The sequence below is a fragment of the Telmatherina bonti genome (genome assembly GCF_933228915.1).
Source record: "Telmatherina bonti genome assembly, chromosome: 8".
NCBI lineage: Eukaryota > Metazoa > Chordata > Actinopteri > Atheriniformes > Telmatherinidae > Telmatherina > Telmatherina bonti.
In genome coordinates this window covers 10,595,199-10,622,838 of record NC_136626.1, presented here as the reverse complement: position 1 = coordinate 10,622,838, position 27,640 = coordinate 10,595,199, and the positions used below count along the sequence as shown (strand labels likewise).

Below are 27,640 nucleotides of genomic sequence, written 5' to 3'. Positions count from 1 at the left end.
TAAAATCTGAATACGGCGACAAAACTTACCGGGTAAACAAAACAGGAAAAATGAACTTCATCTCTAAAGTAGGAACAGTCTAAAAGACGTCCTGTTAACATGCTAATATCCATGTCAGCTGTCAGCATACACACATATTTACATTGCATAAATACAACAGGCCCCTCCTAACAATATGAGCCCACGAGGAAATATCAATAACAGCATTTTTAATGTAACAATATTTATGGTTGCAAAAAAGAAAAAAAAAAACCAACTACAATTTGGAGTGCAATGAGAGCTTGCAGCTTTTTCATTGGTTTAATTCCTGATGCTGAACATTTTGGTCTTCCTGATGGTGAGGAGGGGGGGTTTTATCTTTGGCTGGGTGTCGGTCTTCTTTTCCCCGTCTGAGGCGGGGAACCGACGTCTGTAGATGTCTGGATACTGCTTCTGAAACTGAAGCAAAGGCGATAATAAGAAGCAGGAAACAACGACGGAGGCGTCAGAGCAGCGAGAGCCAATCGCATTCATCACACAGCATTTACGGTATTCTGCAGTTTCCACACAGTACGACGATGAAGAAGCATCTTTCTGCAAATGGAAAGCATTAACTGGTACAGTACCTTGCAGCGGGAATTAAAAACAGACATTTTGTAAAAACTGAGGATCAATGTGTGTGACTGAAAGAGCAGACTGGTTTAGATAAAGGCATTTAAAGAACAGTTAGTCGTTCATTAATTTTCCAAAACTGCTAAGTCCAACTAATGGTCGCAGGTAAGCTGAAGCCTATCCCAGCAATGAGCAGGCTAGAGGCTGCGTACATCCAGGACAGGTCGCCAGGTCATTGCAGTGGTGTCAACAAATGCAGAGAAGCCTTTAAAAAAGCGACGATTGAGCAGCTAGCAGGAGTCTGAAGCTGTTGGCATCTGTGGGATTCTAAGAACCTCTCCATGCAGGACACTGCAGTCTGTAGTGCATAAAGCTGCATTTCAACCGTCCTTAACAAAAGAGAAATATTTAATTAAAATACAAGGCGGCTCTTTTTTTAAACTGTTTTTTACACTGATGGACTCATCCAAAAGATGGATGGGGTTCTAGATGGTTGTTGGACAGCCACCGTGTACTAACAAGGCTGCAAAGACACAATGTAGTGGTGGGGGGATGTTTGGGCCGGAATGATAAAGGGGTGAGATGGCTTTAGAGTCAAAATAACCTCTGCTGAATGGAATAATTTCCTGCCGTGGTATAAGAGGAACAGCTGTGCTGTCTACAGGAAATACAACACTCCACCCCATGCTGCGGAAGTACCACTGACGTTTGGCTGTACCGTATAGCTAAAGTAAGAAAATCCAAGCATGTGGAGGGTTTAGACTACCTGCTTCAGTTTCTTGCGTCTGCACTTGTCACTCATGTTTTGGTCTGTCAGCAGGATCTCCAGCAACTCTTCCATTGCTATCTGAGAAGACTCCAGCTTCTGCTGTTCAAACTCTGCACCGCTTATTTGACGGCAGAAGGCATACATCTGTACCGGCACGCATACGGGGTCGCCATCATCGGTGTTGGGAGCAGAGTCGACAGGGACCTGAGGAGAGGATGGAGAACATCGGTACGTCTGCGCTCATTTCAGACACAATGGATCATTCTTCCATCGTGTAAAAATGACACCAACTTTAGCAAAGCTCATGCTTTTCTCTCTCAAATTGTGTTTCACACACTCAAAATCATCTAGATGTCTTGATATATCTATTTGACCAATCTGAAAACATGGCTGTAGTTCCCTGAAAACACACAAGCTCTACAACCTTTGAAGCTTCATACAGTAGAGTACATATTGCCTCATAAAACAGCAAGTAATCTTCACATCATTCAAATATTATTTCATCTAAAATGTCTAAAATCAGGATTAATGACCCTAAACCTTCCAAGAGGTCAAATAAAATAAAGTAAAATATTCAGACAGCATTCATAAGCATTTACTTGCATTAGTGTGGATATGTATTGCTTTAGAGAATATGCTGCAAATTGAATTATGATCTAATTTCCAGTGTATGGACAACAGTTTACAAAGTGTACCTGTGCTGTGCGTAGGTAATGGATGTGATCACTGATCGCACTGAGCAGGTATTCTGGCACTGAGAGGATGTTTTGTTGATGATCCATTAGAAATGACACCAGTCTGGTGGCCAAAAGCTCGTCCAAGTCGCACTCTTCAGCGCTGCTCAGCACACAGCCGGAAAATGTATGAACCATCTGAGAAACCACGACAAGTAAACAAAACTAAATCCGTCAGAACCACTGAAATGAAAAAAGTTCAAAGTTACAGATAAAATTGATCTAAAACGCTTCCTGTGTTTTAGTTAGTTGTTTACCAGTGTTCGGGTACCGATGGCCGGGTGGAGGCGTGGCATGTCCACATTCTGGCTGATGCGTGACATCATCCTCATCAACAGCTGCAACTTCCTGCGAGAAGCAGGAGGAAGGAGGAGAGTGCAAAGCTGCAAGGCCTCGATGGCTACACGCTCACACTGAGGCTGGAGAACGCCTACATACACAGACACAGTCATGATGTCACACTGCTCCTCGGTCAGTCGAGAGACATCAGAATCACTCTTCATCGCCGCCTTCATCCATCACTGCATGACACTTTAATCACAGGTGTCAAACTCCAGTCCTGAAGGGCCGCTACCCTGCAGGTTGTTGTTGCCTCCTTGCTCCGACCCACCAGACCGAAATTCAAAAATTGGCTGACAAGAAGCTGCTGGATCCATTTAAATTTGTGTTGGTAGAGGGTAACAACAAAAACCTGCTGGATACCGGCCCTCCAGGACTGGAGTTTGACACCCCTAGATAAGACAAATGAATGGATGAATGATGAGAGGAATTAACTAAAACTACAATGCAAGATGGGTTAGGTAAGATTTAAGGGCGGATTATATCGTAGGTTTCCATTAAGAAGCAGCGCAGTATGCCATCGTTGAGATTTGCTCCTTTACAGGCAACCAGTATTGTTTTTTTAACACCATTTTTTAAAACTACACGGGACTTTTCTAGTTTCCATGTAGACCAGTAACAGGAAAATCAAAGGAAAGCAATGCAATTCTATAAAAATCTCGAATATGAAGGCAGAAAATATCTCACTTATTTTTGTGTCCACTTTTTTTCCTGAATTTATAATAGTAAGGGTATAAAAAACAGTCTTATTTAAAGATAACACATCTTCCATCACTTTTTAAAATAACTAAACCAAAAACACAATCAAATGATTTGTAACAACTCGCATGCCTACTTTATCCTACCTCATTTCTCAGACAAGTCAAGAAGAAAACTCATATTAGTAGGTGTTAGATGAGGTTATTTGATTGGACGTGGACCTAGCAGGCAGACAGACAGACTGGGAAGAGGCTCTTACTGTGCTCAGGTTTTGGTTGGGAATGCTGGAAGTTGCTGGTGGACACACAGACAGGCTTGAGCAGTGAAACAGGTGGAGATGGCTTGGACACATCCAGAGAGCTGAGGCAGCGCCGGACAACAGCAGGCGCAGGGGGCGGCCAGAGATTACAGGTACTGGAAGCATATCGAGGCATACTGGGCCCTGTGGCGGTACTGGACCCTTGTGCTTTGGTCGCAGCGGGTGAAAAAAAGGTCAAAACATGATGGGGAGAAGAGGAGGGATGAGAGAAGAAGGAAGGACGTGAAGCTGAGGAAGAGGGATGCTGCTTTGCAGGAGCGCTCACGTTGAGGCAGCTAGCTGCTCGACCCTGCCACTTCAGCTCTTTGACGTCTTCCTCTGTGGTTTCCGCGACAATGTCCAAACAGCTGCCCACGCTGCGAGGCCGCAAGGAGCGCAACCTCTGTGCAGCTGGCGCTCCAGTTGCGGGAACTACAGACAGTCGATTTCTAATTGGAGCTCCTGAAGGGTTTTTGTGAGTTTTTAACTCAGACGAGGAGTCTGAGGGACTTTCCTGAGCTGCAGTAGCAGGAGGACTCGCACCCTGGCTGTTCCTGCTTTGGGAGGAAAATGCCAGACTCTCGCTGGACAGAAAAAGCTGCTGCCGGGTGAGAGGAGCAGAGTCATCAAGGATGATTTCCAGAGAGCAACTCCTGGTTTGAGGTTTCATGGATGCAGCTGCACTCGGACTGCTGCAGCTGCCTCCTAACCGACTGCCCTCGTCTCCTTTCAGTGCGGCGAGCCGTGACTGCAGTTTCCCGCCGAGCACCTCGCTCATGGGGGATTCCACCTCGTCGCAGGAGCCTTGCCTTAGCAAGGACAATAGGAGACACTCTGTGGAGCGAAACGATGACTTCGCTGGAGGAGGAACTGCAGGAAGATCTGACTTCTTGCGCTTCCCACGCTGGAGCTTAGCGGGCGCTGTGACATACCCACAAAACTCTGAAAGCAGATGCAGACGAGGAGAGGGAGGTGGGAAGAGGGCGAGCGGTGCAGGTAGAGTGTCAGTGCAAGCAGACGGTGAAGGGGAGGGGAGAGAGTTTAGTTAGACTCCGACCAGCTGAGACAACACAAACATCAGTGCACGCACAAGTACAGCTGCACATACAGCGTTTCCGTTAGGACTTCACAAACATCCCATAATTCTGTTAGGAGTACAAGGCACGGTTAGACGTTAAGCATTCAACTCACACTGGACTCGGCATCAACACAGCAGCGTGACAAGATCCTGCAGAAATCTCTGTACTTTCATACCATAACACCAAAACCAAGAGGATTAACAGGAAGGAGCAAACCTACCCAGCACGTTGATAAAGAGTTCGTACAGTTCGTATGTAAGCAGCGGCTGTGGAAGGCTGTAGAAGTAATCAGACACCGTTTTGAAGACATCTCTTTCAAAGCCGGGATAGGACGGCTGGTCGCTGTCATACTTCGGCCCTAAAAAAAAAAAAAAAAAAAAAAAAAAAAAAAATCATAAGAGACTGAACAGATTTTAAACCAAGTTATCAACCATGAAGTCAGAAACTCTTAGTTTGGTTTACTTTGGATTTTCTGACACATTTTTATTTTTTTTAGAAAATGTATTTATTGTTGTATAGAGAGCTTGTAGAAGCTGCGACTCACAGTTGGCGAGGCTCTTCATGGCAGACAGAACCCAGTGTGGAAGATCATCTAGTGAGGGGTTGACAGGTTATCACACACAGTCCAGTCCGACTCATTTAAATCATGCTGATGACAACAGGTAACAAAGTAAAACTTTATCATCTGCATTAGGGCTGCATGATATTATGGTATACAATAGGGGTGGGAAAATTGAATTTAAAAAAAATAAAAAAATCTGTATTTTTTTTTGCTTCACTATTTTAAAATACATTTTTCTTAAATTTTTTTTTCCAAATAAATAAAAATAATCCGTTATAAATTTTTTTGTCTTTTTTTTAAAATTTTTATTGTTTTTATTAATCTTTTAACTTCTTGGGCATTATAGCAGCAGAATGACGGTCTGGCTACAGTGTTGTTTTTCCTCACTGAAATAAAAAAAATGACGTACAAATTTTTTTTTACACATTTATTTTGTTTTTAATCTACAAAAATGAGCAACATCAAAGAATTGTGAGAATTGCAATTTAAATCGAATCAGCAGTCAAAAAAAAAAAAAAAAAAAAAGGGATCCAATTGAATCGGGACAAAAGCATATCGTCACAGCCCTAGTAAACAAGCAGTAACACTGCTCAAAGTTGCTATGATGACATGTTTTGCGAAAAATTAAATTCAATAACACTTCTGTTTATTTTCTTACAGGATTCCAGTAAAAACTGCTGTGTTGTTCATCTGTTTACAGCTTTTACATGACTTAACATCTGCAGCGCTGCTGTAACTAATGCCAGTTTTCAGGAACTCTGTGTAACTAATGGTTGTATTCTTGGTGGCAGCGGAGATTCACGTTTCTCCTGGAGGCTGAATCAAGTAGTATGCTTTCGTAGTGCATCATCTCTTGTAACTAAAATAGTTCCAAACAGCACAACATGCTTTTCTTTTTAGCCATTTTTGTCGCTCATCTCACTTCCCTTCAACCATCACAACTCTCCTCTAATGTGCTCTATTGCCTCAGAAAACAGCATCTACTAGAGTTCCTTTCATTCACCACTGACACACACAGAACGAGCGCGCACAGCTGTGTTTGGAACAACGCAACTTCATTTCCTCAGAAACCTGTAAATACAGGGATGACTGCGTATCACCATTAAGGCAGTCATGGCATTATGAATATCTCTCAGGCCAATATCGCTGTGGAGGTAAATATTAAACATTGTGCAGCCCCAACATGCAGGATATATTATTCTTTTATGATGACTTTATCTCAACTTTAGGACCTTTAGTTGGTGATGAATGAACCTACTTGTCTTGTCATCCAGTGTAACAACTCCGTGCTTGTTGACCTTGGTCATGTTGTGAATGATGTTCTGTGGGTTTACGTAGCGATGGTCTAAAACCTCCTCAAGCGATGCGACGCCCAGAATCCTCTGCAGGCTGAAAACAGAACATGAAGACATTAAGCTACAGAAGTGGGTGCTCCTCACTGGAATTTTTTAACCGTTACTCAGGTCTTGCGCATCAAATTGTATCTCCATTTTTATGTTGGTGGAACATTTCTGAGTCTAAAACAGCAACAAAGACACAAGGTGAGAAGTTTTTGTGTTTATACTGGGTCAGGGTGCTGTCTCTCCAGATTTCCCGTTCATCCTCTGGCGTCAGTTCCCGTCTCTGGAGCTTCTGCTCTTCCATGGGCTGGTTCGCTCCCTCCTGCTGCACTTGGAGGGCAGGATCTACATTTTCCTGAAAATGACATACAAAGTTTGATCTCCGCTAGGAAATGTTTGTTTTTACGTTTGTGGAAAACTGCAACTGAAGGGAAATTTTGTGATTTCTTTCAAATAAAACTGTATAAACATGGATAATATATGATGAGTTACTCACCAGAGCTTCCTTCTCATGCTTCTTTATGCTTCTAAACTTGAAGAAACCTTCTCTGTCCCTGAATGAAGATCTTTTCTTTATGGAGCTGAAGGTTGAAGCTGGAGCTGGACAAGGAATGGGCTTCAGAGGAGAAGTTGAGGGAAATCTGGAGAAAAACATCTTTACAGTGAGCTTTAATTAAATATATATTTTGAACAACTACACAGAGTTTGCATATTGTTTACCTATACAGCCCGTTGTTGTCTTCCAGCTCCTCTGTTCCCCAGCGGCCCTTCACGTCTTCGATCACATGGTTCTTCAAAAACTTCTTCAGGAGCTGAACCGTTTGTATCCTGGTGACATCGGGGCCAAAGTTGCTGTTGTTTTGGAGCAGCTGGTGCAGCCAATCCACAGCAGCAGAAGCGGTGAAGCAGGAAGCATAATGCCGGAAGTTCTGCCGGTGCTTCCTGAGGGGCATGCCGGCACGAAACAAACGTGTCACCTCATTCCACTGGAAGAAGACAAAGAGAAGATAATTATGATGAGCATAACTTTAAGTTTGTTTACATGTTTCATGGGTGGGTATGTCTGTCTGTAAAGCATGTATATGCAATCCAACATAGTTGTTAAAGTGTTCAGCAAGTTAAAACAAACTTGAATTATAACCTTACCAGCAAACAGTTGCTTAGGTTTAAAAGAACAGCAACGTTTCCACAAACCAAGGATTTTTTGGACAATCTTGTCACACAGGTGAATTCTTGAGAGATTACAACAGAAGAATGAGGCTCTTTGCAACAGACCATCCAGCATGTCAGGTTAGAAACTATGATAATTGCACATTTCTCTTCTGCATGAATCCTAGAGTGAAATCCTCAAAGCTGTTGCATTATGGTCAGACACTATTGTATTCTATGTCACTGATCAAAACAGGTGGTAACTGGATTTTATTTGCACCTATATTAACACATATGTGAGAAAATGTACACATGCATATTTCCTACAGTATATGTGTGAAAAATAACATCAAGCTCTTGGCAACTTATTTAATCATAATATGAACAGTTTTCATTTTTAAGTTCCAGATACCTGTGATTAAATATTTTGACATTTCTATGTTGTAATGCAATCAAAAATGAAAAAAGGAGGCAATATGTTGTAACTGCACCCAAGAAACTTCTATCAATTGTGCAGCTCATTTAATGTAAATTTCTTGATATTGTACTTTTTGCATTGAGCCAAAATGGAAAAATAATAAGTTGACATCGTTTATAGGTCTTATTATCTTATAGATCACGACTATTTTACTGATCTGGCCCATTTTGATCCCATTTGAGCTCAAATCATACTGCATGCCCTGGACTAAAATGAGATTGGCACCTCTGCTTTAGATGGTTTCAGTACTAGTGACTAACTTATTTCTTAAATTAACAACAATTCACTATTTCAGGCAGAAATTTACCTTTTTATTTTTTTACACTTCTATTAGATGTAAATGTAAACTTCCGTAGTTTCTCAGCTGGTTCAGGTGTAGCACCTCAAAGTGACTGAGAAAGCAAGCAGCTGGTTATTATTGTTTGGAGAGGGACATTTGTAAAACACCTAAGAATTAAAATACGCAAAACAGTGTCTGTATCTGTGAAATAAACCATTTAAATTTGATTTGAAAGAAGCAACTCTTATTTAAAAAGCTTGGCTCGCGCTTCCAAAGACCTTCATGAACCAGCTAGCAAACTGCAAGCCACCAAATCCATGTTAACTTACCAGTTTTGTGGCTCGGTACGGTCCAGGAGTGATAATATGGGAACTCATGCTTATAAGTTGCAGCGCTATTGTTTTACAACTTCATACGATATAATAATAAATAAATAAAATCCACATTACGAGGAAACATTCAGCGATGTTTTGCTATTAGCCTGTTAACTGCAGAATCCCTCATCGTTGCGACGTCGGCTGATCTGCGTCTGTTCAAAATTACGAGCAGACTTCTTCTGACAGCTGATTGGACGACGTCTGGGTCACGTGAACAACTCTGACCTGAAGAGGGTGGAGCAGCAAATGGTGTCAATGAAGTCTTTCAGCACGGTGGCATGAACATTTCACTCAGAAGATCAGTGAAAAGTGGCCCAAGTGGAGAGATTTCACCTTCATTATATGCTTATGTTGTCTTAAAATTCTAAAAAAAAAATTAAAAAAAATGGAATTACAATATATATGTCCGATTTAGACTGCTTTTGAAAAGTAAGGGACAATTAATATTCTACATGCTTGTACAGTAAGCCATTATCTAGTGTAAAGCAGCCAGAATTATCCTCAATTTTACCTGCTGCAACATTACATGTAGAAATCTACTGATTTAAAAATGCACTTTTGTGATAACTTTTATATAATAACTAACAGTAAACGATTTAAAGACAAACAACGATGACCACTATCTCCTTGTGTCTTTGCAAATGTAGCATATGTGTATTACAGTTTTATTGGCAACACACAGTGTGAATTTACCTAGAAAAATGTATTAAGTATGAAGGCTTATGAGATATGGAGAAATAATCATGGAACTATTATTAGCTGTTAAAAAGAAAATGAGATCAAATTACAAAAGATGATTAGACCATGCTTTTGTACCTGCATGCCTCCTTTCAAGGAACTGCCATTTCATGTCAAGCCACCAACTGTGAGTCAGCTCTTTTGTATTCTTTGTAATCATGAAAACACATTAACATATTAAAAGGGGCTCTTGTGAGTACAACAGTAGAATGGGGGGTTTGCAGGTAAAAGGACAGTGGATACGGTAGATGGCTGAGTACGTTAAGAACTTGAAATACTGGTTTTTGAAAGTGTTGGTCTTCTTCTTTATCCAAACCTAAGCAAAAAAACAACTGAATAAACATCCACTTGTAAATCTAGTCTGGTTTCCAGGAAAATGTCTAATATGCTATACAGATTATATATATATATATATATATATATATATATATATATATATATATATATATATATATAATCTGTATAGCATATAGACATTTACATATATATATATATATATATATATATATATATATATATATATATATATATATATATAGAGAGAGAGAGAGAGAGATAGAGAGAGAGAGAGAGAGAGAGAGAGAGAGAGAGAGAGGGCTGGACTGGAGGACAGAGCACAGAGGCACTAATCATGGCAGCACAGGAGCAGGAACTGAGCACCAGAGCAATCGAGGCCCAGATCTATCATACCAGGCAGGATCCCTGGTGCAGACTATGCAAAGGAACCCCTGAAACAATCCAGCACCTCACAGCAGGGTGCAAGATACTAGCAGGCGAAGAATACATGGAGCGCCATAACCAAGTAGCTGGCATAGTTTACAGGAACATCTGTGCAGAATATGGACTGGAGACTCCTAAGTCCCAGTGGGGAACTCCTCCCAAGGTATATATATATATATATATATATATATATATATATATATATATATATATATATATATATATATATATATCATACATGCAAACAAGAATATAGAAATAAATACAGTACAGTCATAGATGGAAAACGAACACGTTTCCTCAAGAAAATATGCCGTGACCCGGATTCGAACCGGGGTTGCTGCGGCCACAACGCAGAGTACTAACCACTATACGATCACGGCAAGCTACCTCTCCGGATAAAGGCCATACTCACAGCACACACCTTTTTTGAATGTGACGTCAAAATTCAAGCTTACTTGTCGTGCTCTGTCAAAGAAACTACTTATCATTGTCTTGTCCAATGTTTTCTTAATCCTGGTCCTCGGGGCCTGCTGCCCTGCATGTTTTCGTTCCTTCCAACTCCAGTACACCTGATGCAGATTAACTTATCTGCCTGCCAAGATCTGTGAAAACCTGATAACTGAGCGATTGAGTTGATTCGGCTGTGTTAAAGTACGATGGGCCCCAAGGACCATGATCATCTTAAATTATTTTAATTGTTCTTGGAAACAGAACGAATCCGTACTGAGCAAAAAATTCAGACAAACATAAAATAAAACAAATGCTTCTCACAGCTTATGGCAATTGTGCAAATGAAAATATCCTTTTAATTCTTTTAACCACAGTTATGTGAGATTAAATTCCTTAAAGTCTAATTATAAATTGATATTAGTTATACGTTTTCGTAATGTTAAAAAAAATATCCGAGTGATACATCTTCACTTTAATTTGCTCTCTGAATGTAGGCGGGGATTCTGGTGATTTAAAAACGTAATCGGCATCTGATTGGTTCTTAGCTTTGCGTTCTCGCAAATTGAATGCATTCTTTTTCTCCATTGGGCGTGACACATCTCGCACTCGTCTGTTATTGGCTGATCAAACATCACTGCACATTTCAAACTAGAACGTAAACCAGTCTGTTGATGTGGGAAGCCTGTTGTAACGTTTTCTGATCGACCATTGTCGCTATAAAACGATACTTACCTAGCGGTTAGCATATTTTGTTTTTGGGTTGACTGACTTTTTTAAAAAGCCAACTGTATGAGATGTAGATTAATTTTAAGCAGACCTTTTGGGGATTTAACATGACTGAAGCGGTTACTTCAGCGCAGCGTGGATTTCTGGACTTCAGTCCGGTGAGGAGAGAAGACTCCAACAAGGAGAATAATACCCCGGTTTTAAGTTTAATTCAGTTTTCAAAGCCTCCTTTTGTGACTTTTGGCACGGTAAAGTTGGGGACATCGAGGTCAGTCGTTTTGCAAGTTGAGAACCCTTCAGAGGATGTGGAAGCGGAGGTTTCTATTGACAAAATCCCCTCCAGTAAAGGTTTTTCTGTGGACCACAAAACGTTTACAATTCAGGTATTTATTCATTTATGTTAATTAACATTATATGCTAATCTGAACAGGTATAGTGTACACTATGCAAGCAATTAAGCTAAAATAAGAATAAAATAATGTTTGTCTTTCTAACTGGACACAAGAATCAAACTGGTGAAGGATAAAGAGAAATTGTGTTTGTGTTGTAGCCTGAGGGCTCCTTCAGTTTAATAATAACCTGGACTCCAGCTGAAGAAGGTGGAATCAGAGAGCTCATCATCTTCAATGCCAATGGAGTCCTCAAACACCAGGCAGTTCTGCTGGGGAGAGCAGAAGCCCCCAAAAAGAAAAAGGTAGATCAACATTAAGACTTGTGAAAATAACTGTGTCAGAGCGTTGTTATTCCTGAGGATGGAAATGGGTCACTTATTCTGGAGATGTGGGATCGTCACTTCCTCCAGAATCATATTTTAGTACATTTGGTGTCAGTCAAACTTCTGAGACGGACACACACCTGCAGAAGTTGAATCTTAAAACGAGTGAATATCGACTTGTGTATATTTCAGGGGTATTTTTGCATAATTTTTTGGAGGGGTACTACACACATGTTTATCTGTGTTGCTTATTCTGCAGTTGCACAATCTTTACAAGTTAGACTTTGTTGTAAAGCTAAATAATAATACTTTCCAGTAGGGCTGTGATGATATGCTTTTCTCCCGATTCGGTTCGATTCAGATTTTTTTTAGGTGCCGATTCGATTTATTCTCATAATTGTTTGATATTGCTAAATTTTTTTAGATTAAAAACAAAAATTATAAAACTTTTTTTGCGAGTAATTTTTCCTGATTTCAGTTAGGAGAAAACAACACAGTAGCCAGACCATCATTCTGCTGCTATAATGCCCAAGAAGACACGTAAAAAGATCAATAAAACCAATAAAAAAATGACAAAAATTTTATGGTGGATTCATTTTATTTAATAAAAGCAAATGGATTTTTTTAACAAAAAAAAAAAAAAAAAAATCGATTTTAAATTATGAAACAAAAAATGGAGATTTTAAATTTTTCGATTAAATTTTCCCACCCTTACTTTCCAGTGATGGATAATACAACACAAATTTCTGCAATAAAAGGGTAGAAATAAACTACCAAACACACATTTCCTTACTTTTGTGTAAAGTTAGTTAACTGTTCTGTATGTATAAAGATCTTATATTTTAAGGGCATTTTCCCCCCAAACTTCTTCGGCAAGAAAATGTTTGTGTTTTCTTTGCATTAACGCCAAGCAAGGTTTTTATTAAATCTTGGGTTGAAGAAAAGAAAAAAAAATCAGTCAATTTTATAAATCATTATGTTTGAGTTTTACTTAGAAAACTCAAAGTATGATTCGTTTGACATGTTTTGTTAAATTTATGTTTCAGAAGAGCTTATGGGACACAATCAAAAACAAGAGAGAAGGTGAAAAAGTGGTTGCGCTGAGGAGAAAGAAAACGGAGCCTCCACTGAAGATGGCTGCCAATAAAACCTTCCAAGTGTCCCGAAAGCCACAATACAAGCGGGATAAAACTCGTAGCCCACTCACTTCCCTTAACGCGGGAAGGGCTGTCGGAGAGAGGTCCCTGTTGAAAGATGGCCAGACTGATTCCTCCTCTCTGGAATCGGGGGACAACAGGGCTTTACATCCCAAGCAGAGGCTTCAGAGTGTGGCTCTGTTAGATAAGGAGGCTGTCCATCACGTTCAGAAGAACTCTCCTGTTGTTCTGCTCGTCCCCACCACAAAGTTCATAGACTCAGGCAATGTGTCTGCCAGTCCAGACACTCTGGTGGAAAAACCTGAGAACAAAGATCTCACCAGAATGCTCAACAAGACGCTGTCCCCCGTTGGGACACCTGAGAGGTTCAAGAAGCTGATGCCTCATGTTAGATCTGAGAGCCCACTTTCAGCGTCGGGAAGGTCAGCTGGTGCTGATGCAAACGGTGTATCAGCTGGAGTCTCTGCATTGTCTTTAAAAGATGCTCTGGCTCTCATCGACTCTGACCTGAGCCACATCCACACCAGTCCTCGAGACACAAGCTCAAGCTGTGAGTTTTCAGATTCGCTGGAGTCGAAGAGTGAGAAACACAGCTGTGGAAGTGACGGGGAAATCCTCAGAGCGTTACCCGACAGCCCAGACCTCTCAGAGTCCAACGGGCAAAGACTTACCTTCTTTGTCAGTAAAAAGAATGTTTCAGAGGAGAAAGCTGCAGGGAAGGTGAAAAAGGCCTCCTTCACATCCGTCACGGTGACGAAGAGCAAAGCACCAGTGGAGGAGATCAGTCCTGATGGAAGGAAAATAAAGAAATCCCGCAGACGCCTCTTGGAGAGAACGCTTGAACTCTCTGACAGCAGCAGTCCGTGTGAGTCTGGACCACGCACGCCGAGCCTTCCAGTCGTTGACGTGGATGCTGGAGCCGCATTGAGTGATGATGGGCAACCCATCCCAGAGTTCACTTCCTCCAGCCCAACATCGAGGCTTGATTGCTCGCCAGCGCCATCCACCTTCCCCGTTTCCTCCACTCAGCGTTTTTCTTTCGCCGTCACCTCTCCACCTCCGTCACTCCCTGCTCCCTTCACTTTTACCATCGCCTCGCCTCCAGCCGTGGCGTCATCCTCCTACGCACCTGATGCTGCGCCTCCCTCCGTTCAGGAAGACTTGTTTCCTGTTCACGTGGCGATGAAGAACAAAAAGAGAAAGAGCGAGGAGTATTTGAAATGCGACGGGAAGACTGAGGATGCTGGGAATTCTGAGCGGCCGAAAAGGAGCAGAGTGGTGGCCAAAAAAACCGAGTCCCTGAGGTCAGTCCGGAGGAAGAATGCACCACAGCGACAAGGAGCAACAGGTGAGAAAATTCCAGATGAAGTTCAGTTATATTACTGGATGTCTCAACATCTGTTTATTATTATCATTATTATTATTATTATTATTATTGGCTGTCTAACTATGTAGATCTTCATTGTTTGTCATATCTCTAATCTAAACATCATCCATCTAACATGATAATGACGATGCCATTGATCTTTTCCGGTTTAAAGGGTCCATAAATCAAAAATAAGCTGTCTTCTTTTGATTAAGCATGAATTATCCATCGGTCAACTATCTGCTGATGATTGATCTTCCAGCAAAACATCATCCATCATCATTAATCCATTAATCGTCAGTCACTTGTCCAAATATATAGCAGCTTAGCTCACGTCAGCTCCATCAGAGGAGGGAACGGAGAATCCAACTGTAAATCTGGAAACACTCATGTTTTCATCAGTTTTGCTTACAGTCAGTGAAACGCATGCTGAAATATTCTAGTCAGAAGTTTCTGTCATCTAATAAATGTTTCAGTTTTGCTGTGTATAAACCATGTCAGGATCAGCCCACCTGTTAATCTGTTATCTGTCACTCATCTGTCCACCATCCAGACCATTTATCAATGTTGTATCTAAAGATCAATCACTTATTAGTTATGTAATCCATTAAATGTTCTCTATATTCATTAGGGATGCACCGATATCAGTATCTGTATCAGCTCAATACCAAGTGTGTCTGTTCGTACTTTGTATTAAGAAAAGTGTACCGATACCAAAACCGATACCCGATACCACACTAGTCAAGCTAACGCAGATGTGTTTGATGACATGCTTCAGACATGTTTTAAACTAAATAAATGCCTTGAATGTTAAAATGTGACATTTTTTGTTACACTAAAAGCTATCTGTTTCAAAACCACACATTTATAGTTTTATTTAGGTAAAATGTGCCAAATCAAAGTAAAACTTGTTGAAATTGTTAGATCTGTAATGTTATTATATTTGTATGGGTGAGGTAACTTCAGAAAGGATGGGTCATTTGTTACAACCTAATGAAATTTTACACAGTTATAACAGCAATAATAACCATAGTCACAATAATGTTCACATAAACAGATTTGGTATCGGTAAATATCGGTATCTGCAGATATTAAAATTTCAGATATCGGTATTGGATCAGAACTCCCAAAAAAATGTGGATCCGTGCATCCCTAATACTCATCAAAATACCTTAAATAGTTTTTGTATTTCGGGCTAGTAGTAGTCACATCAGCATGTAGAAGACTCTTTTTAAAAAATTGTATTGTGTTTTTAGAGGAACATGAGAACGGCACAATACATGAAATGTGAGGGGGGGGGGGGGGGGGAAGATATATATATATATATATATATATATATATATATATATATATATATATATATATATATATATATATATATATATATTACTCACAAAAAGTTAGGGATATTTGGCTTTCAGGTGAAATTTATGGAAAATGCAATATGTTCATGCTACAGTGATATAATATCATAAAAGGAAGACATTTAAGTAGAAGGATGCACTTCTGATTTCCTCATCTCAAAAAATTCATTCAACACAAAAGGTAACAACAATGGTAGTTACACCACAACAAAAAATTTGAACGTCTCAATATCTGGTCATGTGCCCTTGAGCATCAATTACAGCTTGACAACGACGTCTCATGCTGTTCACAAGGCAACTTATTGCCTGCTGAGGCATGACATCCCACTCTTCTTGAAGGGCGGCCCTCAGGTCATTGAGGTTCTGGGGTGCAGGGTCTCGAGCCTCTACACGACGGCTCAGCTGATCCCACAGGTTTTCAATGGGATTCAGGTCTGGAGAGAGTGCAGGCCATTCCATTTGAGGTACACCAGTCTCCAACAGCCGTTCCCTGATGATGCGGCCTCGATGAGCAGGAGCATTGTCGTCCGTGAAGATGAAATTAGGCCTGTGCTGTTCATGTAGGGGCACAATCACTGGATTAATGATGTTATTCAGGTAGTATGGGCTTGTCACTGTACCATTCACAAAGTGTAGGGCAGTTCTGTACCAAGTGGACACCCCTGCCCACACTGTAACACCGCCACCACCAAAAGCTCGCCTGGTGACAACAGTGGCTGATGCATAGCGCTCTCCCTGACGTCTCCAACATCGTTGCCGGCCATCATTTCTGCTCAGTGTGAATCGACTTTCATCAGAGAACAGCACTGAGGCCCACTGGTTCCTCGTCCAGCGTAAATGCTCCCTGGCCCATGCAAGACGATGATGCCTGTGCCTGGTGGTGTGGTCAGGTACCCGTGCAGGTCGTCTAGCACGCAGACCACGCTGATGGAAACGGTTTCCAATGGTCTGACGTGACACTTGGGTGCCTCTCACCTCTCTTAAATGTGCCTGGAGTTGAGTGGCATTCATCATCCGGTTTCTCAGGGCAGTGTTCACAATGTAGCGGTCATCAGCACGGGATGTGGCCAAAGGACGTCCACTTCTAGGCCTTTCTGTGACTCTTCCAGTCTCTCCATATCTCTGTTGCAACCTGCTGATGACACTCTGTGACACTCCAAGCTCAGTGGCCACTTCTGTCTGAGAACGTCCTGTTTGAAGCATCGCTATGGCAAGGGACTTGTTCCATTGTTAGGTGTCGTCTTGGTCTCATGATGTCAAAATGTGAACAGCATGATGAGGACAACTGTTTAAACACCAGCTCTAATTGAACCAGGACATTTATTGCTCAATTCAAGGATCACACAGCTGCCGTGATTTTTGCCGTTAAGCTCCTTGTTAGAGAACAGCAACTTGTGCAAAATTTATTGAAACATTTTAACAGTTGGACATGTGCATTTAAAAGCTTAGAGAAGATCACATTAAGTTCACCTGTACAGGTTTGAATGCATTTTAGGCTTGTTGTGAAATTTCACCCAAAAGCTGAATATCCCTAACACGCATTTATATTTATGTATAATATAATGTAATGTTTTAAAATGGATGAGCCAGGGACGTAGCATTTGGTGTGTCCTTGTAAGTACCAGTATATAGATTACAACACAGGTAACTCGGTAAGATTAACTAGAAAAATGTACTGAAATATCACGATATTTTGTTTGATGATAGATTGATATTAAAAAACACTACAGATTTAATAAATATTTCACTGCATTATGCTAACATTACCTTGCGGCTTCAAGTTCTTACTGTGGTGTGGTTGTTTTCTGACCATTACATTCTGGAAAAATAAATGTTTTTGCTTTTAGAATGGAAATATATCACACCTGTACTGGACATATCATATGGATATCATATTGCCAGAATCTTGCCAATACACACCCAAATCTTTAAAGCACAGCTGTCGCCACCTCAGGTAAGTGGTTTTGGTGCTAAATCAGTGTGTGCTTAAACACACAAAGTTGGTGTTTGGAAAACTAGACTAGAAGCACAGAGACTTCCATCTGGCAGGTTTTACCAGTGATAGCTGGCATGTTTTTATTTTTTATTTAATTTTTTTAGTTAAAATCGCCAATGGAGAAAACATCCCTGTTTCCATACAGTGAAGAATCCTTTAAAAAAAATTCTGGACCAGGCGGAGATCTGGATCACCTGATATCTAATCACTTGTTCCTTATTCCATTTGAGATTTCCTGAAAGTTTAACAAAAGTCGGTCCATAACTGAGTTATGTTCCGGACAGATGCAGAGTACATGAGCTCCACCTGGGCTGAGAAGTTATAACTGTGTTATTAAGAGGTTGCATGTTTGTTTTGTTTTTCCTCAGGCTCGACATGGTCAGCAACATCATCATCTCTCAGGACTACCCGAGCTGTTGTTCCTGCCCAGACTAAACAGCTGAGCTCCAAAACCACCTCACAAGGTAAACTATATATTCTGACTACGATCCATTAGAAAACTGTCATGAGACCCAACAAGTGGCACAATTAAGAAGTTTTTGACCCTTTACTGCCTGACCTTTTGCTAAGTAAAGACCAGTTCCATTACTTACAGGTCCTTTATCCTTGAGGACACGTGGTGCTCCATCTGTGAAGGTTGCCAAAGTCGTTGCCGTAGCGCAGTCGAAGCTGACCTTCATCAAGCCGACACAAACCGGTACTTATTGCTGAAAAAGTAAAATAAGCGTCTGTGACTTAGAAAAAGGTTTTCTTTTCTCTTGTTTCCTTTAAGTTGTAATTAAATTGTCTGGGTTTTTTTTTTTGGTTAGCTTTACCCAGACATCCAATGCCGTTCGCTGCCAAGAACATGTTCTACGATGAGAGGTGGATCGAGAAGCAGGAGAGAGGATTCACCTGGTGGATCAACTACGTCCTCACCCCCGATGACTTTAAAGTCAACACCGAAGTTGCTAAAGGTAGCAAACACCGAGCACTCTGGGAGAAGTTTGGAAGAAGTCTTAAAGTGCTTAATTGCCTCTTCTCTTATTTGTGTCTTGTGTAGTGAACGCCGTGTCTCTCGCGATGGGCAGCGATGACAAGTTCAGCGTGCCCAAAGCTCCCACCAAAGAGGAGATGTCTTTCAGCACCTACACGGCCAAACGGAAGCTAAACCGCCTCCGTCGTTCTGCCTGCCAGCTGTTCACATCTGAGGCCATGGTCAAGGCCATTCAGAGGCTCGAGCTGGAGGTGGAGGCGCGAAGGCTGCTTATCCGGAAAGACCGCCATCTCTGGAAGGACATAGGTAAAAGTGCTGGCGGTGTTGCATTTTTGCACCTTTGATGCTCTGAAATCTACAATAGTTTTCCTTAATGTCTTTTTCCTTTTATTTCTTTGTCACTTTTCAGGTGAACGTAAAAAAGTCCTGAACTGGCTCCTGTCGTACAACCCGTTATGGTTACGGATCGGTCTCGAGGTATTTTAAATGCTTTTCCCAGATTAGAAAAGCAGAAAAATCATCATCATCCTTTCCACTGTTATCACTGGTGGCTTCATGTTCATAATGTTGCTCGCCCCCCAGACCATCTTCGGTGAGATGATCTCGCTGGAGAGCAACAGCGACGCCTTGGGTCTGGCCATGTTCATCCTCCAGCGGCTCCTCTGGAACCCGGACATCGCCGCCGAGTTCAGACACCCCAGAGTGCCTCATCTTTACAAAGATGGTGAGATTACAGGACTTGTTTTTACACTGTAAGACAGGGATACTCAGTCCAGGTCCTCGAGGGCTGGTGTCCTGCAGACTTTCCAAGTGTCCCTACTGGAACACATCAGGCTCAGAGAAGCTCTGCACTGGAGGACCAGGATTGAATACCCCTGCTGTAAGTTCTGCAGACAGTTCAGGAATATGTAGAGGTGGAGACTCTTTGGAAGCAGGTTATAGGTGAGGATTAAACAAAAAGGAGCCGTGCATTGTGCAGTTTTAATGCACGACACAGTCTAGAACACCAAGGCGCACAGCACAGTGCATTAAAACCGTGTAATGCACGGTGTTTAATCCACATACCATGGTCCCACACAGCAAACATTTTATAACAAATGTTTGTTTCTCTTTTACAAAGCTTTCTAAATATGCTAAAGTATAGGAACTTTTTTATTTTGGCATCAATGTAGTTTTTATGCCAAACAACCGTTGTGAAGCTACAACGCGTTTCTTTCATCCTGTCAAAAATGCATTCAGACGTTTTTTGCTGATCTGAACCAGTTGATGAACTTGTTGCTATAGTGACGCCCATAACGGAGTGATATTACAGTGATTTAACTTGCTGAACTACATGTGCGTAAATACGACAATAATGCAGCCAGTTGGGATTAGAATTATAGCTGACTATGATATTTATTTTAATCCACAGCAAATGAAAGGGAAATCGGTTCCCGTCTGCTTCCTCTTGGAGCAGAAACACAAACTTCCTCGCATTATCATCAGCATGCTGCAGCAGTCCATTAGAGAAACTCAACAACTTGTTGGAGTTTTAAATTAAATAACTTATATTGAATAGCTTAGAAAAGTTTACTTCCCTCCACGTGTTGGCGGAGCAGCAGCTTCCTCCATGTAGAAAGGAAAATTGATCCATTATTGAGCTACAGTTGGTGAGACAGGATGGATGATAGTTATGATCTCCCACTGCTATGCGAGGGAAATCCTTAGAACTGCAATCTGCTTTATTTTAATCTTTTGATAATGTAGGATACAGAACTAACTGTAGTTACTAGTGTTACTAACTAATAGTAATGCTATTAAAGCAAAACTTCAAATGTTTTTTTAACTTGGTCAAAATCCTTCTGGTCCTTCCTGGGAGAACAAAACTGAGGTGAAACTTAATGTAAAAAAACAAAAACAACGAGAGCATCAAATCAAACTTTATTTATACAGCACTTTTCATACAAAAGCAGCTCAAAGTGCTTCATATAATAAACACAAATGATCAATGTTTATATAAAAACCATCACACATTTAGGTTAAAAACTTTAGTTTCAAAACATACACCTGATCATGCACTCCTTATCACACACACATCATCACACACCCACCTCCATTTAAACAAAGGCCCCATCTTCCACTTAAGCCTCAAATCATTGGTCTAAAACGTGATAGGTGGTAAACATCTGAGGAGAAACATCTATTATAGTTTTATTTTCTTTCTCCAGCAGTCAGAGAGTTTAAAGTTCTGTAACTAATTATGTTTCAAAGCCAAATAGAATAACTTCTAGTCCTGAAATTATTCATTTATTCATTCATTCATTCACTATCCTAACCGCTTGATCCAATCCAGGGTTGCGGGGATGCTGGAGCATCCCAGCAGTCCTGAAATGAATTCGGAAAAATAATGCAGGACTAGTGAATGAAAAAGGACTTTGTTGCAGTCTGGAAAATAAATGAATGTTTTTTATTTATCTCTTTTGGAAAAAATCAGGAAAAATTTTTGTTTGTTTGTCTTCATATAAAAGAAAAACTGTTCTGAATATGACCGCATGCTGTCTAAACACACATTTCATGATGTTTTTTCTAAAATCTGGCTTTTAGTCCGCACAGACAGATCTTGACCTTTTCTCCATTAGGCCACGAGGAGGCGCTGTCTCGCTTCACACTGAAGAAGCTGCTCTTGCTGGTCTGTTTCCTGGACAAAGGCAAGGAATCCCGCCTGATTGAACACGACCCGTGTCTGTTCTGTGTGGACGCAGAGTTCAAGGTAGGCCAAGGCCTCTTTGGCCCACAGACCAAATCCACAAAGAGATTTTGTTTACTTACTTATTTGGCACATTTCCCTCTCCCACTGACTCACAAGAGTCACGTTGTGATGTCCAAATGTTGTTTTGTCGCACTGTTACTTAATTGTTTTGAGTTACTTAAAAGCTAAAGTACATAAATCCCAGTGCGGTACTAAGTCTTGTGTTGCGTTACACACATGACAAAAGGCAAATATAGTGAAGTCGCTTCACCAATCTGAACAACTTCAGAAGTATAAATAAATCATTTGATCACAAAGGAACCAGGATTCGCTGAACGAAAAGGGTTCCATGCACCATTAAATGTAATTTTTTTATGCTTTTTTATTTTATTTGGATTTCTTTCCACACTTCCATTAGGAAAGGAGAATATTTATCTCTTAATACTGAAGGCTGCTGATGGTGATTACAGACATAAAGGCCATCCATGGGTGTGCAGTTCTATCTGCAGCTGTCATGTTTTCACCATTTTATTTAGCTTTTTTGGTAATTAGGGATGCCCTGCAATGGACTGGCGAGCTGTCCAGGGTGTACCCTGCCTGTCGCCCAAAGCCGGCTGGGATAGGCTCCAGCTTCCCCGCGACCCTGAATTGGAATAAGCGGTTCGGAAAATGAATGAATGAATGGTAATTAGGGATGCACTGGTACTAATAATAGCATCTGATATCAGTACTCTGTATCTGCAAACACCCAAATGCGAGTACTTGTACTTTGTTTGAAAAGAAATGTGCGATGCTATCGAACATGATTTCATTGGAGGGTTTTAAATATGCATCAAGTTGTGCCTTGTTCTCTTCTAGGCGACTAAAGACCTGCTGCTAGCCTTCTCAAGAGACTTCCTGAGCGGAGAGGGGATCCTCCCCCGGCACCTCGCCTACCTCGGCCTCCAAGTTTCCCATGTTCAGACGCCCCTCGACGAGTTCGACTTTGCCGTGAAGAATTTAGCCGTCGACTTGAAATGTGGCATTCGCCTCGTGTGAGTGAGACGTCCTGAGTTTGAAAACTCTGCTCTGCTACTCTGCTCTGAGTAGCAGTTTGTCCTGCAGCTCAGAGGGAACCTGAGTTTAAGGCCTTGTCCACATGTGGCAGGGTATCACAAAATTGTTTAGCATTTGAATGATGTTTAATTTGGATGCCAGTGCTTGGTAGTCTTTTAGCTGAGGATCCATCTGTTATTTTGGTATGCTGCATGTCAGGATGGCTGCTTCCGAGTGTGTGCAAAGACATTCTGGACTGCTTGTATCTATTGCTTCTTCTTCTTGTGAAGAGGAGTAAAGGTTAGGAAAGCATTATTGTAAATACGGAGGGGAATAATCGATACAAGCAGTCAAACATTTAGCCATCCAGTAACCTCAGGAAAAAGCAGAAACATATCATATTTACTATTTACAGTAGATTCACTATAAAATGCAGCATTATTTCAGAAATGTTCATTTAGTCCATATAGTTCACTTTTTTTTTTTTAAGTATACTAGATATAGTTTAATATCATAAGCACATGTGGTATAAGTCCAACCCTCACCTGTAAATCTGATTATTTAGTTCACAATTTGCTTTAGTACCTTTATTTTTGCACTTAAAAATAACAGTAAAAGTAAAAATAAATGAACAAGAAAAGAAACAAACAATAATTAACCTTTCAATTCCTAAAAAACACAATACAAGTAACATGTTCATGGGAGAAGTGGAAGCCAAATAGGCTTATAAGAGCACCACCCCTCCCAAAGAAAAAATTACAAATAAAGAAGAAAACAACACTAGATTACAAACAAAAGGAAAATATAATGAACAATCTGCCCAGTTTAACTGTCTCCCTGCCATTCTGGGATGTTGACGAAAATAATTTATTTATGTTTGTCTTGTGATGTCGCTATCAGGCGTGTGATGGAGCTCCTTGTTCAGGACTGGAGGATTTCAGCAAAGCTCCGCCTTCCCGCCATCAGCCGCCTGCAGAAGGTCCACAACGTCGACGTCGCCCTGCAAGTGCTTAAAGGCAAAGGGGTCGACCTCAAAGATGAGCGTGGTAACTACGAAACGCACACCTCCCTGTCTTTGTTCTTTTGAAATGACATCTTTTGGCTCAGTCTTTTGAATATTGACGTACTGACATATTTTATATTTTTTTTAATTTAGTCAAAATAATATGTTCTCTTCATGTTTTTAGGCTCCATTATCGATTCAAGAGACATTGTTGACGGACACAGAGAGAAAACGCTGAGCCTCTTGTGGAAAATCATCTTTGCCTTCCACGTATGCATCTTGTTTACGCGCCACTTCATATGAAGTTACGATGCCCTCTTTTGAGTTGGATTCACACGCTTTTATCCATTCATGTGTAAAGGTGGAGGTGATTCTGGATGAGGATCAGCTCAGGGAGGAGATTGCCTTCCTGAAACGGACCCTGAGGACCAAACGCAGACTCGCCTCTGTGAGGGCGGATCGGGGAATTCAACCCAGTCCTGCAAAGTCCACGGTGCCATACAAACATCCGAGCAACAAGATTACTCTGCTGATGGACTGGGTCCGCGCTGTGTGTGACTTCTACTGTCTGAAGGTGATACTTCCACCGACAGCTCACAGGTTTAGGTGTTACCATGGATGTGTGCAGTGTGGGACTGGGATTGAAGTCTGTTGTTCGTACAGGTGGAGAACTTCTCTGTGACCTTCTCAGATGGCCGTGTGCTCTGCTACCTCATCCACCACTACCACCCCGGCCTCCTGCCAGCAGCGTCCGTCAGTCACAGCACCACCCAGACTGTTGAGTGCTCGCCCAGAGGCCGCCTGGAGCTTAGCGGTGCAGCCAGCGACTCAGACAGCTCCTTTGACTCCTTTCCAGCAGACTCTAACGGTACATGTCCGCTGTGCTGCCAGCTCAGAGTAGCCAGTCCTTTACACAAGCTGTTTAAAGTGATGTGTTGAGGAGAGCAGAAAGAGTTGAGTCAGCACAGTTTTGGTCTGGTTGGTCTTCCCAGTTTTGATGCATCCCATCAGAGATCTCCAGCTCTGGTCTTTGACAGCTGCTGTGTTGAATGTTTTAGATGTTTCTCTGCAGCATCACACCTTATTCAGAGTAAAGGGTCATAAAAAGGTTTGTGCAGGATTTAAGATTTGGGGAGAAGCGTTTCGTTTGAATCAGGTGTGTTGGAGCAGGGAAACATCTAAAACCTGCAGAGGGCCTCAGATAATCCTGCATGTGAATGTAATTACTGAAGAAGAGCTTGCTCAGTTTACCTCTTGAATATATTCAGATGTGCAGCGTTGTTTTCCTCTTTCAGGCGTGTTTCTGGCTGAGATGACCTCTACTTTCACTGAAATTTAATTTCTAATCACCAGCGTCGCCTTCTTCACTTCTGCACTGACACCCAATTGCAGCCAGTTGTTGAGCATCAGGCGAAATTTTGAAATTTTAGGAAAAATTGTTCCTGTTAAATGAAGTAGATGTTTTTATGACAATTTAAGTTGGATGGATGATATTTAACTTATTTAATTATGCTAATGTAGCAAATATTTACAGTGGCCCTGTTCAGAAAAAGATTGAGCTGAGGAATATGATTGCTCGAAAAGCTCTATCGGAATTATTTTAAGGATAATAATAATATACTGTATGGACACAATCTCATCTTATAACTGCATCTGTGTTATTTAACAGGCCTAAATTCACCATCAGTGGAGTTTAAAGAGCTGCTGGAGAATGAGAAAAACAACTTTAGGTTGGTTAACGGTGCTGTGGCTTTCCTTGGTGGAGTTCCAGCCATGATCAACCCGGCCGACATGTCCAACACCATCCCGAACGAGAAGGTAAGACCAGGCGGGAGGTTTCCCTCAAACCTCTGCAGCACACAGATTATTTTCTGCAAAAACTATTTCACTTTTGTCGGCAAGGGAAAGACTTTTCTCCTGTTCATGACACTGCTTTCAGTTAGTCCATATAACACATAGACCATGGTGCATGTAGTTAGAGATGTGAAGATTACATCATTATTTGCTGTATTAAAGTCCATGATTAATTGTAAAGATAACTCAATATGGTCACTTTCCATGAAAGACCATGTCTGAAGCATGAAGGCAGATCAGCAAAGCTCATGCATGAAACGAAACAAACTGGGCCATCATGAAGTGGGCCATCCTGCACTGTCCTCTAAACACAAGGCTGTCTGTATTTCTTCATAAATACAGATGGTCATGTGATTTTTGAGCTTGTGACAAGGTGCCTACGTTCCCAAAAGCAGCTTTTCTCGACAGGATGATGTCAAAGCCAAAGATTAAATGATTTGTGTTCAAACTTTAATTTTGACAGCCCTTATTCAAATCAAATCCAATTTTATTTATAAAGCAGTTTTCATGCATAACAGCAGCACAAAGTGCTGTAAATAATCAAAACAAACGTTGTTTTTTTTTTTGTTTTTTTTTTTTAATCACACACTCAAATTTAAAGACCGAAGTAAAATTTCCTGATCCAGGTGGATTTGTTTGCAGGTGGTGGTATCCTACTTGTCTTTCCTCTGCGCTCGTCTGCTGGACCTGCGGAACGAAACCAGAGCAGCTCGAGTCATCCAAGGTGTCTGGAGGAGATACAGATTAAAGAAAGACCTCCAACTCTACGAGGTTTGGTGGTTTTTCTGTTTCTTTACATGTTTCCATGAAGAGTATTCCGGCCATTCAGCGTGGTACCAGCAGTAACCCTGATGTTGCATCAGGGCTGGAGGTCCATGCAGTCTCCAGCTGTTACAGCTGTGCATCTGTTATGTTTCATTATATTTATTCATCTTTCACTGACTCTTCTCACCTTACACGAGAATCAACAACAGCTGATCACGTTGTTTATCAATATATTTACATATTTTCAACCTTTTGTTGAGTGATTTTGATCAGTTATTTTATACTTTACTAAATAAAAATAGATTTAGATTATTTTAATAAATTGTTTGAAATTCAGATTTTCTAATTAGACTCTAATTAGTTTTATTTGGTTTTGTTTTATTTGTAATTGTATTACTTGTAGCAATTAAAACGGTTCCTTAGGGGCACAAATCATGTATCTCAAAGTGGCAGCCATCAACATTTTAATAAATATCTGTTCATCAGCTGGTTAAAAATATAACCACAATACTGTCCCAAACACTCTTTTTTTTTTTTTTTTTTTTTTTTTTTTTTCTTTTCTTTTTGTGCATATTTCAGGTTGCTGTTCGGCCCTTCCCAACAACTGATCTTGATCAGTACTCTATAGTGTTGCTTTCAGGTGTCAACAGGCAGCTGAAATTGTCAGCAGACATGCACAATTAAACCTTTCAGAGATTAAAACAAAAGCATACATCTGCCTATTTTCTATCCAGTTGTTGTTTCTACTGGTGGACATGCTGGAGTCTGTATAGTTGCTGCAACTGGTTGATGTGTAAAGATACAAGATCTCAGCAGTTGCACAACATTTCAACACTATTCCTTATTTCTCACTGAAGATTTAATCCTGGACTTTAAACTCCCAGATGTTACAAACGAGCTGCACACGCTTCCTTTTCACCTGTTCTTATGAGGAAAAAGCAGGAGGAAGGAGGACAAGGAGCGATAATTAGTTTGTTTCTTTGTTTGTTTCAGGAAAGAAACAAGGCTGCTGGGAGAATCCAGGTGTTGGTGAAACGTTTTCTTCAGAAGCGTCGAGCCGAGAGGCGGAATCGAGCCGCAGTTCTCATCCAGGCGGTCTGGAGGGGTTTTTCAGCTCGCAACAGGCTGTGGCTGAAGAAAGAAGCTGAACTTCGGGCAACGCAGCATCGAGCTGCGACTGTCATCCAGGCAGGTGTTTGTTAGGCAGAAAATGCGTAAATAACAAGATGTTGGTCAGTTGTAGAGAAGTTTAGCCAAGGACACGGTAATATTTCTAATTTAGAATTTACATCCTGCCGAGTTAAAACTTTTGTTTTTGACATTTTGCAGCATAATGATGCAGCTGTCTG

The 27,640-nt window shown here is 41.0% G+C and overlaps 2 protein-coding genes across 2 annotated transcripts in view; one reads left to right on the top strand and one right to left on the bottom strand.

The window, feature by feature from the left end:
- Window positions 1-300: 300 nt before the first annotated feature.
- On the bottom strand, window positions 301-8,695 carry depdc1a (DEP domain containing 1a; the record flags this gene model as incomplete). The annotated part of the gene is made up of 12 exons (XM_079244864.1): window positions 301-438; window positions 1,358-1,564; window positions 2,056-2,232; window positions 2,352-2,524; window positions 3,392-4,372; window positions 4,730-4,867; window positions 5,054-5,101; window positions 6,330-6,460; window positions 6,636-6,766; window positions 6,908-7,052; window positions 7,132-7,397; window positions 8,648-8,695. The coding sequence occupies 12 exons, from the start codon at window positions 8,693-8,695 to the stop codon at window positions 301-303; spliced, it is 2,583 nt and encodes an 860-aa protein (XP_079100990.1).
- A 2,744-nt stretch (window positions 8,696-11,439) lies between these two features.
- The window catches only part of aspm (assembly factor for spindle microtubules), a gene marked incomplete at both ends in the record, with an annotated part of 28,276 nt that continues 12,075 nt past the window's right edge, over window positions 11,440-27,640 (top strand). Inside the window, 18 exons of the mRNA XM_079245186.1 lie at window positions 11,440-11,715; window positions 11,883-12,026; window positions 13,094-14,552; window positions 18,299-18,394; window positions 18,526-18,627; window positions 18,740-18,886; window positions 18,973-19,212; window positions 19,316-19,383; window positions 19,489-19,630; window positions 21,525-21,655; window positions 22,493-22,668; window positions 23,570-23,715; window positions 23,857-23,942; window positions 24,034-24,246; window positions 24,336-24,540; window positions 25,342-25,490; window positions 26,169-26,297; window positions 27,285-27,479. Of these exons, the coding sequence (XP_079101312.1) occupies window positions 11,440-11,715; window positions 11,883-12,026; window positions 13,094-14,552; window positions 18,299-18,394; window positions 18,526-18,627; window positions 18,740-18,886; window positions 18,973-19,212; window positions 19,316-19,383; window positions 19,489-19,630; window positions 21,525-21,655; window positions 22,493-22,668; window positions 23,570-23,715; window positions 23,857-23,942; window positions 24,034-24,246; window positions 24,336-24,540; window positions 25,342-25,490; window positions 26,169-26,297; window positions 27,285-27,479 (4,104 nt within the window). The remainder of the gene's footprint in view (window positions 11,716-11,882; window positions 12,027-13,093; window positions 14,553-18,298; window positions 18,395-18,525; window positions 18,628-18,739; window positions 18,887-18,972; window positions 19,213-19,315; window positions 19,384-19,488; window positions 19,631-21,524; window positions 21,656-22,492; window positions 22,669-23,569; window positions 23,716-23,856; window positions 23,943-24,033; window positions 24,247-24,335; window positions 24,541-25,341; window positions 25,491-26,168; window positions 26,298-27,284; window positions 27,480-27,640) is intronic.